At 41.7% G+C, this 14,210-nt stretch overlaps 2 protein-coding genes across 8 annotated transcripts in view; both read right to left on the bottom strand.

Moving 5' to 3' along the window:
• AMBRA1 (autophagy and beclin 1 regulator 1) overlaps window positions 1-1,034 on the bottom strand; it is a 158,428-nt gene extending 157,394 nt beyond the window's left edge. For 3 of the 5 annotated variants that reach the window (XM_033119315.1, XM_033119314.1, XM_033119317.1), the window contains exon 1: window positions 786-1,034. Coding sequence is in view for 1 of the 5 variants with exons in the window: in XM_033119313.1 (XP_032975204.1) it covers window positions 307-325 (19 nt within the window). In the remaining 4 variants the exon portion in view is untranslated. Of the gene's footprint in view, window positions 1-306; window positions 444-785 lie in introns of those variants that run through there. The other 2 variants (XM_033119316.1, XM_033119313.1) reach the window with 2 other exon arrangements.
• Window positions 1,035-1,983: 949 nt separating this feature from the next.
• Window positions 1,984-14,184, bottom strand: HARBI1 (harbinger transposase derived 1). 3 transcript variants are annotated; one of them, XM_033121688.1, is made up of 4 exons: window positions 14,075-14,184; window positions 12,539-13,356; window positions 7,739-8,126; window positions 1,984-2,971 (listed from the first exon to the last, which is right to left on the bottom strand). In XM_033121688.1, the coding sequence occupies exons 2-3, from the start codon at window positions 13,206-13,208 to the stop codon at window positions 7,747-7,749; spliced, it is 1,050 nt and encodes a 349-aa protein (XP_032977579.1). In that variant the 5' UTR covers window positions 13,209-13,356; window positions 14,075-14,184; the 3' UTR covers window positions 1,984-2,971; window positions 7,739-7,746. The 3 variants fall into 3 exon arrangements, with proteins under 3 accessions (XP_032977579.1, XP_032977581.1, XP_032977580.1); XM_033121690.1 differs by lacking the exon at window positions 14,075-14,184 and adding an exon at window positions 13,488-14,024; XM_033121689.1 differs by lacking the exon at window positions 1,984-2,971 and having other exon boundaries at window positions 7,572-8,126.
• Window positions 14,185-14,210: the final 26 nt, after the last annotated feature.

Here is a 14,210-nt window from a genome sequence, read left to right as displayed (position 1 = left end):
ACAGCAAACAAAATTTTCTATCAAGAAACAGAAAGAAATTGTCATTGCTCCTCTCGCGAAAACAATCCAGACTTTGGAAAGCAAAACAGCCAAAAGATCGCATGGCCCCTTTACTTCTGAAGCCTCCAGTGACAAAATCTATATTCCTAGGGAGGCAGGATCACAGACAATTAAACGAGAAATCACTATGTGCAAAAAGTGACTGGTAAAATGGGGGGGAGGGGTAGTGAACTCGTAAATGCAAGAAATGATCTGTCGGGGATATGGGGAAAGTCACGTCCCAGACTTCAGCCTCAGTTTCCCTACCCAAAAAAGGCAAGACCATGACACTTCGCTCAGAGAAGCCAGAGGGCCTGGTTCCATTTGCCTCCACCTACTCAAGGGTCCCTTCAAAGGCCGATCTCAGAGGAGGAGTCCTCAGTGCCAGAGTCCTGACAGGGAGCCTTGAGGGAGAGGAGAAAGGGAGGAGGGTCAGTGCGCACCAAGCTCTATCCGTTCCTGGAAAGCGATCTTCCCCCACACTGGGGGTGCCAACACCCGCCTGAGACCCCAAATCCCCTCCCTACCGCACCACACCGGACAGCCTCAGCACCTCTCCCTCCTTCCGGCTTCTCCCTCAGTTCCCCGCCGCCTCTCCGACCGCGCCCCCGAACGCTGCCGGGTAGCTCCTCCTCTGGCCGCGTCTCCGCAGCCGACCCGCCCGCCCACCCGCCGGCGCCAAGGTCTTCTCAACCCCGCGGCGGAAGGATGCCGGGCCGGGCCTCCCAGGCTCCTCCCGGGCCTACCTGAAAGGCGGGCGGGGGCTCGGCTTGCAGCCCAGCGGGTGGCCTGAACCACAGAGAGGAAGAAGATCCAGGAATGAAGCAAGGGTCTGCTCTACAGACCAGCGGGAGAAAGCAGCCCGAGCGCAGGGCCTCGCGGATAAGTCAGCTTTCGACCCGGCGCCGCCGCCGTCGCCGCCACCGCCGCCGCCGCTCAGGAGACATCAAGCGAGAAGACGGCGCAAGAGATCACCGAATACACGAACGTCCCAGACATCAAAGAAGGAGTGCCCGCGCAATCGTTCAAGGAAGTGCAGTCGAACGCCGAAAAACATATCCGCTCCAACTCAAGGTCCGGCTCCTGTCCAAGACATAAATAAACAAACCCAGATCAAAAGCCATGGAGTAAAGAAGCCTGTGTTTCTGCCATTTTCTGTGTCGGTTGCCGGCCAAGTTGTTTAGAGAATTGGAGTTTTTCTTGAGAGTGTCGAACAGCAAGTCTTAGCACAGTAACACTTAACACAGTTCACCGAGTACCTTATGGATTCCCAACACTATCCCAATTGAACAAATTTGATTATATCACACATAATGAAAAATCTATTAAAGCTCCAATTTAGGTCCTGTAAGCATAGCTAAGAGAAGCTGGGAAAAGTAGGGGTTGTGTAGTCTGACCTAAAGCAGAAAAAAAGTAACACACGTACTGTTTTTTTATTTTCTTTCAAAGGCCTAGAACCATAGATATGCTTCTTAAATAATGATCAAAAGTCTCTGGGTTCAGAAACTGACAAAGTGTGTTGACATGTTCATCGTCACAATAGCCTCTTTCTGAGGTCTCTTAGTAGACAAACTAATATACTCAGCACAAATGTGGATTAACATGTACATCCTAGGTACAATTCAATAAATCACATAGATCACTACAAATATGAATTACTAAATGTGAGCAATAATAATTCATCTTCTCTTAAGAGGCTTGGAAAGTAAAGGTATAAAAAGCAGCCAGTCCCAGCCCTGAAAGAGTGTATAATCTAATCAAAGTGAAAGACCACATCCTTACAACATTAGCTTTATTTGAAATTTATTGTAATTTTAAAAAATCTCCTCCTTGGGGCTGCCGGTTAGTTCAGTTGGTTAGAACGCTGTGCTCTTAACAAGTTTGCCGGTTGGATCCCCACATGGGCCTGTGCCCCTTGTGATCCCCACACTGTGGGCTGCGCCCTCCACAACTAGATTAAAACTACTTGACTTGGAGCTGATGGGTCCTGGAAAAACACACTTAAATAAATAAAAGTTGTTTGGTGTTTTTTTTTTACATCTCCTCCTTTAAGTCTGTGAAAATATTTAAGGGACAACTCATATGTATAACGCAGGATGAGACCAGCATCCATAATATGAGGACAAAACACTGGGCTTTTGTTGTCTACCACTGTTTTAGGGGACTTTTAAAATGAGTGAACGTTGCAGCAATATTTATGAAAGTCTAAAGAAAGAATTCAGTAATCTGCTTCCAAAGAAAAACAAAAGGAAAAATAAAAAAGAGAAAAAAGTAAAAAATAATCTGCCTCCAAAGTTTTAATTTGTTCATATTCCCTTGGAAATACCCTACACAATTTATTTAAGCTTAATTTCAGCAGAGATACAATAGTGTTATTGTTTTTCATTATATTATTTCCCTATTAAAGTCTTTAATTGTTGTTATTTTTAACAATTGCATAATATTCCATGGAGTGGATATACTGACCATGCTCCCCATTATTGAATATGTATGTTGTTGGGGGTGGCTGATTAGCTCAGTTGGTTAGAGCGTGGTGCTAATAAAACCAAGGTTGCTGGTTCGGTTCCTGCATGGGCCACTGTAAACTGTGCACTCCTCGAAAAAATAAATAAAAATTAAATTTATTTTAAAAAGAACATGTATGTTGTTTCCAAACATTTCTGCTCTTGGAAAGGGGCAGTTATAACCTTATTATTTATTATTAGGTCCTACTGCACATAAACAAAAAGAAGGAAGCAAAGCAGAGGTTTATTTCTCTGTCATACAAAAGAAATCCAGAGATGTACAGCCTAGGGTAAGGTGTTCAGTATCAGGAACCAGGCTTCTTCTATCATGTTGCTTTGACATCTTCAGTAAGTAGCTTTCATCTCAGGTCCAAGACAGCTGCTCAAGCTCTAGCCATCATGTCAACATTCCAATCCGAAAGAGGAATCTGAAAGAGGAAAGGCATGTCTCCTAGCCATAAGGACATATCTTGAAAATAGCACAGGACATTTCCACTTACATTCATTCTGCTGGCCATAATTTAGTCATACAGCAACACCTAACTGGGAATTAGTCTTCATCCTGGGCAGCCACGTACCCACCAAAAGTCAGGGTCAAATGGATGCTAGGTCACAATTAAATAAGTAGTCTCTGACACATTGCTGCAGCCAGATGAGACAAATAGACTTTCCCTTGCTGTCATCTCAGGGCTGAGTTTCTACCTCTACAATACGTGCTTTAGAGAAGCTTCCTTCTTGGAGAGGCTTGTGAGACATAAATGTCTAGAACTACAGCCCTCATTCAAACTCGACCCAAATAACGGTATTTTGAATCCTTGATTTCAGTGAGAAAAGCTAAAGAAACTAATTTTAAAGCTACAAGAAATTTTCAGTTTTTCAAAAGCTGGAGATTTCATTTTGGGAAAAACACCTGAAAGTTATGCAAATGTAAATCTTAAATCATCATCTGAAAATGGAGATTTTGGAGAAGCTCAGGCGAGGCTTCTCGTTGAACTCATAAAAAAGATGCCTTATCCTGCAGGCAGAGTTGCATCTCTACAGATAAATTTCTCTTTTTTTCCCTTTGTTTTATTCCTTTTTTTCTTTTTTGGTTTTCTTCACAGATAAATTTTTTTAGAAGACTGTTTCAAGTGTAGCTTTAAGCTTCAATGTGACAATACACTGCTGTTTGTTTTTATGGCGTTTATTTCGACAGAGACTAGATCACAAGATATCAGTTGAAACCCTCAAAACTATGGAATCTCCTCACACTGGAGGAAGACCTGAAAAGAGGGAACCAGGTGAGCAGAAGAAAAGATCATCCTAGGATACACCACTGATGCCTACATATTGGTGTTAAGACTCAATAATTTATTATGTTGATTGTTGTATTCTCAGAGGATTCTCCTGGGGAACCATCACCTTGAAGACGGTATTTTCCCTAAAGTAGGTTGGTTGACCAACTGTCCCAATTTGCTGAGGACGTAGGGGTTTACCACGACACAGGAATTTCAGTGCTGAAACTGTGAAAGCTTTGGGAAAACTGGGATAGTTAGTTATTTTAAGAATGGACCCAGCCACTGTAAATCACGTGGAAAGAATTTGGAAAGACTAAATCAGGAAAAGAGGATTGGTACATATTGAACTGGGTACATTGCCTGGGATGAGGGGTGAAGGGAGGAGAAAGAGGAGATTGTTCCTTATCTTGGATCTGGGCTCTGAGAAACAAATCAGGCCTGAACTTAGGATGAGATAACTCTGTAGAAGTACCAGGAGTCCTCTGTAAGGAAGTCCAAGAAGAGGAGTCAGACTTTGAGCAGCCAAAATGAGCCAGTTGTAGGTTTTGCTGTTCCAATTCTATTCTGTCCTTTTGTAGCCTGGCCTCATGGTACTTTGGGCTAATGTACACACTTTGGGCTGGATGGTAAAGTTAGAAGCAGGGTGGTGATGTAGGAGCAACTCAGAGGAGAGATCCCAGGAGGCTCTTCTTTTGGGGGAATTAGTCATATAGGATCCATTTCTAGTGGCGGAATTTATCAATGTATTAAAATGTATGAACATTTTAAGACTGTACAATGACAAAGAAACCAGCCTTTCCATAAAGAAAGCTGTATATGTAAGGGGGAGAGAAAGTCTCTACAGGATGACAGAACCCCTAATGTTTTGCTGAGCAAACATGAAGATTGCTTTCAAACATTTTTTGGGGGCATTTATTTATGATTTCAAGTTCTACTTCCCTTGATCGTGTTCAGTAGCCAGAGATCTTACCTCTCCTATTTGATTATCACAAAGGGAGTCTTAGATTGTAGTCATGTTTTTTAAAAAGCTTGTGAATTGTGCACGCCAGGGAACTGGGGCATCTCCAGCCTTCAGCTAGTCTTTACCTTCCTTCCTGCATGGCCATTCCCACAACCAACAAAGTCTTAATTAATTCTGAGTCCATGATCTCTTATATTCACCATTTCTTAAGATCTAAGTGGGATCTAGAGAACAATATAAAACATAGGCCCTGAAGACATGTGCATGCACCACCATGGTTAAGACTCCTTGATTTCTTATTTTCTTGTCCTCCTGCTAAATTTCCCTCCATTGACAGGGAAAGCAACGGCTAAGCTCAGTCCTTGACTTGTTTTCAGTTCATTGTTCCGGGCAAGGGTACAATGGCAGTACGTCAATGTTCTGTCCAGCCTCTAACTTACCCCTCCCCACCTCTTACACGTCTTCACTGCATGATCCCAATTAAGATCGTGTCTTGTTTTTTGTGCCTAAATTCACTTGCTACAGACCTTTATAGTCCAAGGGTCAGGAAAGCAGTTCCCTCTCCGCTCAGTTCATTTTAAACTAAGAATGTTTATGGTGCCTCTTTTGTATAATTTGGAATTGGTAAACCAGTGATGACCCAATATTGCAGTTTTCCCTTAACATATCCTTGGACTTTCCTGTCTTAAAACATCTGAGGGCAAATCTGGCAAACTCCTATGCTGGCCAGATGGTCATCTATGGGAAGATGGGGCTTACATAAGACAAAACTGTAAGCCCCAAATTGACTCTTGCCCCAAACTGTAGGAATACATGATAAATCCAAAGTAAGGGCCGTAAGAGGAGACTTCTCGGGCACTTATAAAAAGCCTCTATGAGCAAACTCGTGGCAATTCGGCAGTACAGACCCTGCCTGATCCCTTCCCTAGATCATTTTGGGCAAAGCGTAACTATGAACTGAAAAAACCCTGGCCTGTAAAAATCCAGGTTGAAAAGAGATTAAAAGAATATATTTGAACAGTTACTCTGTAGAATTATTAGAAAATAAAATGCTCCCAGGGAAAAACTGCCAGCCAATATTCAGCCAGTTCAGCACTTAGAAATTATCTTTGGTGTGTAAGTAATAGACTTGAAATTGCTTTTGAAATCTCTCCAAGGCTGTCCTTTCCACTCAGGCTTCATGTCACCATCCAGTAAGTTAAGATGTGAAAACCACAATTTTTCTTCAATGTAGTTTTTTAGGCTAAAATGCCGGACTCTTTCCAAGATCACTTGCCACTTACGATACATGGGTGACAGTAACCCTTTCTTCATGTAATACTCAGACCAGAACCAAAACATCAAAACATTATAGGGAGAAATATCCATCTTAGGAAACTTGTAAAGATTGTGAGAGTCAACATATTGCCTTATGAAGGAGACTAAGCAAGCTTGGGTCACAAGTTAAACTTTACAAAGGACAAAAATATGTAACAGGGCACCTCTATTGACAATAAATCGCGCTCAAGTTTCCAATCACCTCTTTGTTGTCCACGCCCATCTCAATGACATCATTGTACATATGAAGCTCAACCTCCTGCCAAATGGACCCACTCTTTAGAGTAGGATAATGATGGAAAACAGCATTTGGAGTAGAAATAAACAGCAGATAATAATCCATAATTGTTTTTAATCTTGAGGATGAGTCATCCTCAATTTATTTCCAAATTTCTGTGGCATCAGCTGTTCATTTCTTGACTTTGAACATCACCAGATTCATACTGCCAAACGCAGGTAGGAAATGGTCCAAGAGGACAATTGAGAGGTATCACATGGTGAGTGGATAAAAAACTGGGAGCAAGACAGACAATCCTCAGGAAAGTCTTTTTTTATTGGTGCAAAGGCACCAATGTGAACCTAATTTACACTTTCATTATCCCAATCAGGTTATTTTTATGTCAGTATAATTTTAGAACAAGACATGGTAGGGGATTATTTATTTCCTGGGAAATTCTGTCCATCCCTGTGCACACAAGATATTCAAGTAGGTCTAACTCCAAAATTCATTTCAAATGAAGAAGTGATACTTTTTACCTCTCCCTTTTAATACTTTCATATGTCTCTTTATTCCCTAAACTTCCTTCGGTATAAGGAATTTAAAAGCTGAATGGCCAAACAATCTAACATCATGATCATAAGAAATGTGATCTACTTAGATGTGTGCTGTCAAAATCTCCTGTGTAATCTCCGGGTAAATCTCCTGTGTCTCTCCATCTATCAGGGTCTTTAGATCTCCTGTAAAGAGTGAGCTCGCCATTTCCTCTATATTTGACTTGCCTTCTTTAAGCTGACTGGGTTCCTAAACCCATGTAGCCTCTAACTCGTACTCAGGGTTGGAAATAGGAGATTGGAGTCCAGATGTTTTCCCTAGGAACTCGGTCCAAGTCACAGTCCCATTACTGCAGAGAGACTAAAGATGGAATTTTCAGACTGTCCCCAACATCCTCTTAAAAACACAAAACTGCCAACTCAGATTCGCAGTCATTTACGTCAGAAGACCATTCTCCAACTTTAAAGTTTACTTTTTACACTTGCCTCAGGTTATGCCTATATTCAGGACGAATAAATACTGATTTCCCTCGAAACCTCCAGATAATGGAAACAAACAAACAAACAAATAAAAACCTGTTCTGGCTAGATGCCATTGTCCCCTTGGCTTTAATTTTGTGGCACAATCATAAATGTCTGCAACCAGTGAGCTTGCAAATGAGTGGTGCTCAACCTGGAATTCACAAAGCAGGAAGCTGCTGACTTGGTTTTTGGTTTAGGTAATAAAACTGCACATGAATCAAGGTATTTTAGCGTAGCCCCACCCCTTCTAAAACACGCAGAGTAAATGTCAATTTGTGACAAGTGTCCACACACGCACTCATGCTGAATGAGGGAGTGATGAGGGGGAAAGTTTCCCTCCTCCTCACCTTTCGCATCAGCTAAAATGAGTGAGCATTAGCTCCTGACGGATACGGTCGGCCTCTAGGTCCAGGGACTCCATTTGCTCAAACTCTTCCTCAGGGGGCTGTTCCATGGGTCCTGTCAGCGGAGACGACCAAACATCCATCCCATGCTCCAGGGAGATGTTGTGGAGCACACAGCAAGCCAAGACGATGTGGCTGGACTTCTCTGGAGAGTACTGCAGCGCCCCCTTGGACCCATCCAGGCAGCGGAATCGGGAGCAGAGGGTCCGAAACGTCTTCTCAATCACACTGTGAGTTGCAGCATGGGCCATATTATAGCGATATTCGGCTGGAGTTTCAGGAATGTGAAGGGGGGTCATGAGCCAGGTTCGGAGAAAGAAGGAACTATCACCTGTGGGGAAGGCCCAAAGAAATCATAAGTGATTATAACTAGAATACAAACAAAAAAGGAAAAGCCAAGAACAGGTACAGGGAATGGACAAGAAAATGCAACAGCCTCTGCAGCCAAAGCAGCAAGAGGGAAACGCTGTGGTAAAGAGAAGCCATGCCAGAGTCACGAGCAGGTAGACATGAGTCTTGGCTGGGAATTATCCTTGGTTAAAACCAATAGAGAAAAAGGCTGACAGCTAAAGAAAGTCAAGTCAGAAAGAATGTAGGAAAGAGGTGGAGGACGGGGGGAAATAAAATTCTGGATTTTCTGAATTCAGAGATTTTTTCTTTAACAAAAGGTTAGTAAAAACTGTCACATAGCAAGCCAATCTTCAACATTTCTAAAGAGCAAAAGTGCAAGAGAGAAAAAGAGAATTCTGCCACGAGATCTCAAAACACTTGTGAAGAAAATTTCTAACTTTACCATTAAAATGTCAGGTCTGAGAGTACTACCTAGGGATTCCAGAGTATTTCACACTCTGAAATAGTAATTTCAGTGTTAAGAAGAATAAGATGCCAGTGCCAGTATCTGTGGTAGAGATCAGAACACAGGTGTTCTGCCTTCCTCGAAACTACATGCACTAGAACGATATCCTTGTAACCGAGGAAATGGTAGAATTTCACATTAACAAGGAGAGCATAAATATAATGATGCAAATAGTTAATAGCGTTACGAAAATAAAATCAGAAGTCAATTAAAATAATACACATGCAGCATTTCCCTTAGGTGACTTCCTTATCAAATGATCCTGGGACATGCTAAACAACAACAACAAAAAGAAACAAACAAACTGGGGTGCAATGTCCTAACACAACAGTACAATGTTTCTGTAATGTTTAATTGTCCTGACTCACTACATCTGGCAGATGAAATGAATCACAATCTCTTAGAAATCTGAGACAAGCAGGCCCTAGGAGTGCCAACTTGCATAATTGCTGTGTTCCTGACCCGCCATCCATTTCGGTAAATAGTTGTGGACTGTTCCGAGTGCTAGGCTCTGTTCCAAAACATACAGTACTCCTTTCTTTCAGGAGCTTACATTGCTGAGAACTGGATTACCTTTAATTTTTTTTAATATTTTTAAATTAAATTTTGTTTTCATCGAGAGATAACTGACATACAACATTGTCTTAGTTTTAGGTGTACTGGATTAACTAAGTATCTAAGAAGTCTCACACAATTTTCAAATTTTAATCTGGCTGACATTTTTCTTATTTGTCCTAAGTACAACCTATATTTTACTTGAACTCACCCCTACTAAATACTGAATCTAACTGATTTTGTAAATAATAATAAAAATAATAATATCTATGACTCATTGACTACCTATCAGGTAGCAGGGCAATTTAAAAATATTATCTCTTATTATCCAATCCCAACTCTGCCAGGTTAGATATTATTGAACGCATTTTACAAATGCAAAGATCAAAATAGTCAGCCATCCTTTGATAGGTCAGGCAAAGGACGGGGAAGAAGCCTGTCACTAATGCTAAGGTCAGACTCAGAGGCACTAAAACAATAGTGTAATGCTGCAAATGAGAATCAGAGAAACACTTAAGGTGAATGCCAAAGTACAGAGATGCTAAATGACATTTGTTAAACGCTTCTGTAAGAAACAGCATGGGACTTAAGTGGGGAGACATACAGGACAAACTAGTTCACGTAGACCTTTCATAAAACTCTCTGCGGTCATCAACTCATTGTAATCCAAACACCAATGGAAGGCAGACACTCAGGAGGGGATTCGGATCAGAAGTGCTGAACAGATGACAATGGCTACATGATCAGTCATCCACAAGACTTTCTGGCAGATTTTACCAAAGCTGCTTAACAAGGACGAGGCCAAGCGCTGAAGAAATCAGAACTCAGGCTGAACTGTTCACAGGAACAGGCACATTTAGAGAAGGGCAATTAGGTAGTGCATTCTGAAGGGACAGATGAGAACGAGTACGTGAAGGGATGACCCCCATGGTGAAGTAGGCTAAAAACAAACAAATAAACAAACAAACAGCTAATCCTAGATTTGGTAAATCTAGAACTATTTATTCCACAAATCTGACATGTTAAGATACAATCAGCTATCTTGTCTCCTTTTTAACATCCTGTCATTCCTAATTCTGCCAATTTTCCCCTACATTACCCTGTGTCCACACATCCTCTAGACACCAGTGTTTCCCAAACTCATCTATTTGTACAAATCATTTAGGGCACCTGTTAAAAATGGACATCTAGATTCTTTCCTTGAAGATTCTCATTCCCAAAGTTTGAAGTGGGGCCCAGTGCTATACATTTTTAATAAATTCCCCAGATGACTCTTTTGATCTGGAAAACATGCGAAGCACTATACTAGTTCAGGGTTCTTCAAACTAGTTTTCCTGTTAGAGCTCATGGAGGCTTTCCCCCAGGTATGTGCTAGAATTGATAGTACCAAGGGAACCAGTTTCCACATGGCTCTCGTTTCCCCATCCTTAGTGCCTAGCACGTAGCCTGGTACCAAAACTGGCCTTCAGAAACATTTGTTAAATATTGCAGTATACATCTCTTCTACTCTTCCTAAAAAAAAAAAAAAAAAAAAAAAAGGAATCCAGAAAAGTATATAAAACTTTGTCAGTTTTTACTTATCTTCAACTGTCCTGTAAACAACTCAAAAAATTACTTTAAAGCCATAATTCCAATTGAATCTGGGGTCCCAAGGTGTGAAGGGAAAGAAAATCAGTAATTCCTACATGGCCTTGAAGTCCTTAAAAAAAGGACTATTTACCAAATAGAGTAACTCCTCACATGACCTAGTTTTAAAACTTAAACACAGTGACTTAATATTCTGTACCTTAATTTCATCATCTGTAAAATGGTTAATATTAGCATGTAACTCCTTAAGAGTTTTTATAAGGATTACGGAGATAATCCAATGCGAAGTGCTTACAACATTGCCTGACAAATACTAAATGCTCAGTAAATTTTGGCTGGCTTTAGAGTTAGGGTACGAAAGTGATTTCATAAAAAATGAGCTTAGAACCCACATCTATTGGAACCCACAAGTATCCCCACATCTATGGAAGAAGTAGCTAAATGAGACACTTGCAAAACAGACTTTCCTTCGCTTCTTGGTGTGAGTAACATGAAATTTGAAAGTTCAAAGGAAGCACAAGGTGGGATTACAATAAAGGTCCAGTACAGTAAAAAGAAGATGGCACACTGCCAACAGTATGCAGAAGCAGCAACTCAAGAAAATCACTAAGTTCCACAATGTTCAACATGGCACCCTGGAAGCTCTAAACCAATCATTGGGACAGTCATCTCTTCCCACTTGGAACAGGAGAGGTTTCACTTTTATGAATCAGTAAACACATGAAAGAGAAACAAAGCACATTAAAGAGACATAATTCCCGAGCATCTATTACATGTTAAACACTGTGCTATGAACACTACAGTGCAGATATGATTAGTGGTTTTCAAAGACAGGTCTTCCAATCCTTCACGTATGTTTTCAACTCTCACCTGTGCCGTATATAAGATAACCCTTCTCTCGTTGCTCACAGGAGTAGCACTTTAAAACAAACAGGCAGGGAAACAAACAAACAAAGAAACAAACTAAACTGCCAGGCTCAAGAATTTTATCACTGTTAACTAACTGTATCCCTCAGCTGTAGGGTCACCTCAGTTTGCACTGCTCAATATTGAATGGGTTCCAGTCCTACTCATACGGGTATCACTACACCAGGCTTTCCAAAGGTACTTGGGCAGATCTGTGGAGTGAGTTCCTACAACAACGGTGTAAGTACACTATCTACTATCATTTTCATATAGATATAGTGACAATCACCAATGGCAAAAATATCTTATATTTGTACAATACTTTATAACGAACTTTCATATATAGTACTTATTCCTAACAATAGGTATTACTGCAGTTGACATTATTTTCACCATTTTACAGATGATAAAAATTAAGGCTTAACTATATGGATGTACTATATTTAACCAGATCTGCACTGATAAGTAGTTGGGCTGTATTTAAAGGGAATGTGTCTGTAGGTTTCTTCTTGTTGTTTGCAACTACAAAGCACTGCTGCCATGCAAATTCTTGTATGTAATTTTTATACCCACAATGTTCATATTTATGAACATGTACCTCCAAGATAAATTCTTACAAGTGGAAGATCTGGGTCAAATAAGAAGCTTTTAAATTTTAATACATATCTTTTAAACGCTGATTTAAAAAAAAATTAAGGCTCAGAGACTTTTCACCTGAGGTATCATTAAAAATAAGGACAGGACTGAGACTCAAGTCTATGGACTTCCATATTGCATTCTACTCTGCTACGTAATTTTTCTATGGCTACCAAACGAAGCATTTCCACCTGCAAACTTACCAAGCAGCCAACTATCTTTGTGCATTCCGGCTTCAAAATGACGACTAAGAGAAGACTGCTGCAGCACAGTGTAGTCCTGTAGACTGCCTGGCCAGTTGGTCTCCACGGTCATTAGTGCCCCTCTGATGTCACACACCATCAGGCAGTTTAAAGAATGCAGACCTTTGCGGTTCACGTAGGAGAGGTCTTCAGCATTTGGTGCCTTGATTGCCACGTGGATACAGTCAACCACCCCTATTACCCCTGGCATCCCTGCCAATCCATAGAATTCGTCCTTCAGAGCCTGCATGGAGACGTCATCAGCTGGAAAGTGAATGAACTGTGAGGCTCTTTCCACAAGAGCTTCGGTGACATTGGCAACACATCGACTCATAGATGCCTGACTGATTCCGATTGCATCTCCCATCCGAGTCTGGAAGGAACCTGAGGTATAGAAACCCAGTGCTGCAAGGATCTGTGTCTCTGGGCTAATAGCCCTGGATCTCTGAGTAGGTCTAGAAAGACTTGCCCCCAAGAGCTCCACCAAATAATAAATGAACTGTCGAGGAAAACCATACATGGACATCAAGTAGTCATCAGTCACGTCATCCAGCTTAAAACGGTCCAATGTCCGGTGACCTCGGCCGTACAGCAAGAGGTCACAGTCAAGCACTGTTATTGGTATAGCCATGGTACATGTAAATGTTGACTCTCCTTCCCTCTGCTATTTTCCTGAACTCTTTCCAGTGAAGATGTTGGTGCAAGAAGATATTTAAAGAAGTGTCAGAATTCAACAGTTAACCATCAGTTACATGGCTCTGGCATTTATAATCTTCTCTCTGTAAAGGTTAAAAGAAAAAAAAAACAACACACACACATTAGAAACATACCAAAGACTTTAAAGTGATTCAAAGGCTACAATCGCTCATTTTCTCAATTTTCCATTTTGTTCAAGCAAAAGGTGCTATACCTGTAATTCTGGGTTTTTCTCCACTAACGCATCGCTGCACAAGTCTTGTTTGAGTTTCAAGAATAAAATGGGAGTTGAATTTCGGTGGCTCACTTAACGCATGGCATTTGAATTGGGAAGAGCAAAAGATTAATGGAGATGACGGCACAATTATTCACAAGGTAAAAGGTCTGCTCCTAACTATAAAGGCCACGACGCAGCTGACATAAGTGGTAAACTACCCAGGGCAGGGATTAGTCACGGAGAGTTTCATTACCCAATGCTCGCTAGTTCCACCTGATCAGTACTGGACGGACAGTGGGGGGGCTTAAACCAGTCTAACAAGGGAGGAGGGGCAAAAAAAACCTGCCCAAGATCCAGCCTGATGGATGCAGATAGTGTGCTCTAACAATCCTGAGTGAGGCTGAGGGCTAGGAAGTAGGGAACACCACACAGGTTGGAAGGAAGGAACGAAAGAAGAAGCTGGGAGAGCTAGTGTTGGGAGGTGACTCCACCGCTTTTAACAAGCGCCTCAAATACGGAATACGAAATATTCCAAAAATCTGAATGCATGGGCCACTCAAAGTCACGTAAGGCCAGTCACCCACCTCTCGGCGCCAGCTAGGTGACCAACGGCACTCCCCACCCACCCAGCGGGGTCTGACCCTCCTCCGGAACCAGCAGTCGCACAGAAACCGCCACGGCGCTCAGCATAGGCGCCGCCCCCTCCGCGTCAGCGTCCGC

This window comes from Rhinolophus ferrumequinum, chromosome 11, assembly GCF_004115265.2.
Source record: "Rhinolophus ferrumequinum isolate MPI-CBG mRhiFer1 chromosome 11, mRhiFer1_v1.p, whole genome shotgun sequence".
Lineage (NCBI taxonomy): Eukaryota > Metazoa > Chordata > Mammalia > Chiroptera > Rhinolophidae > Rhinolophus > Rhinolophus ferrumequinum.
Note: the sequence above shows the minus strand (reverse complement) of the source record. Positions and strands in the feature narration are given on the sequence as shown.

Excerpts from the sequence above, each read along its gene's own strand:
- HARBI1 (XM_033121688.1), bottom strand. The coding sequence starts at position 13,208 with ATGGCTATACCAATAACAGTGCTTGACTGTGACCTCTTGCTGTACGGC. Across the intron at positions 8,127-12,538 it reads CAAAGATAGTTGGCTGCTTG|GTGATAGTTCCTTCTTTCTC; the intron begins GTAAGTTTGCAG and ends CCTTCCCCACAG.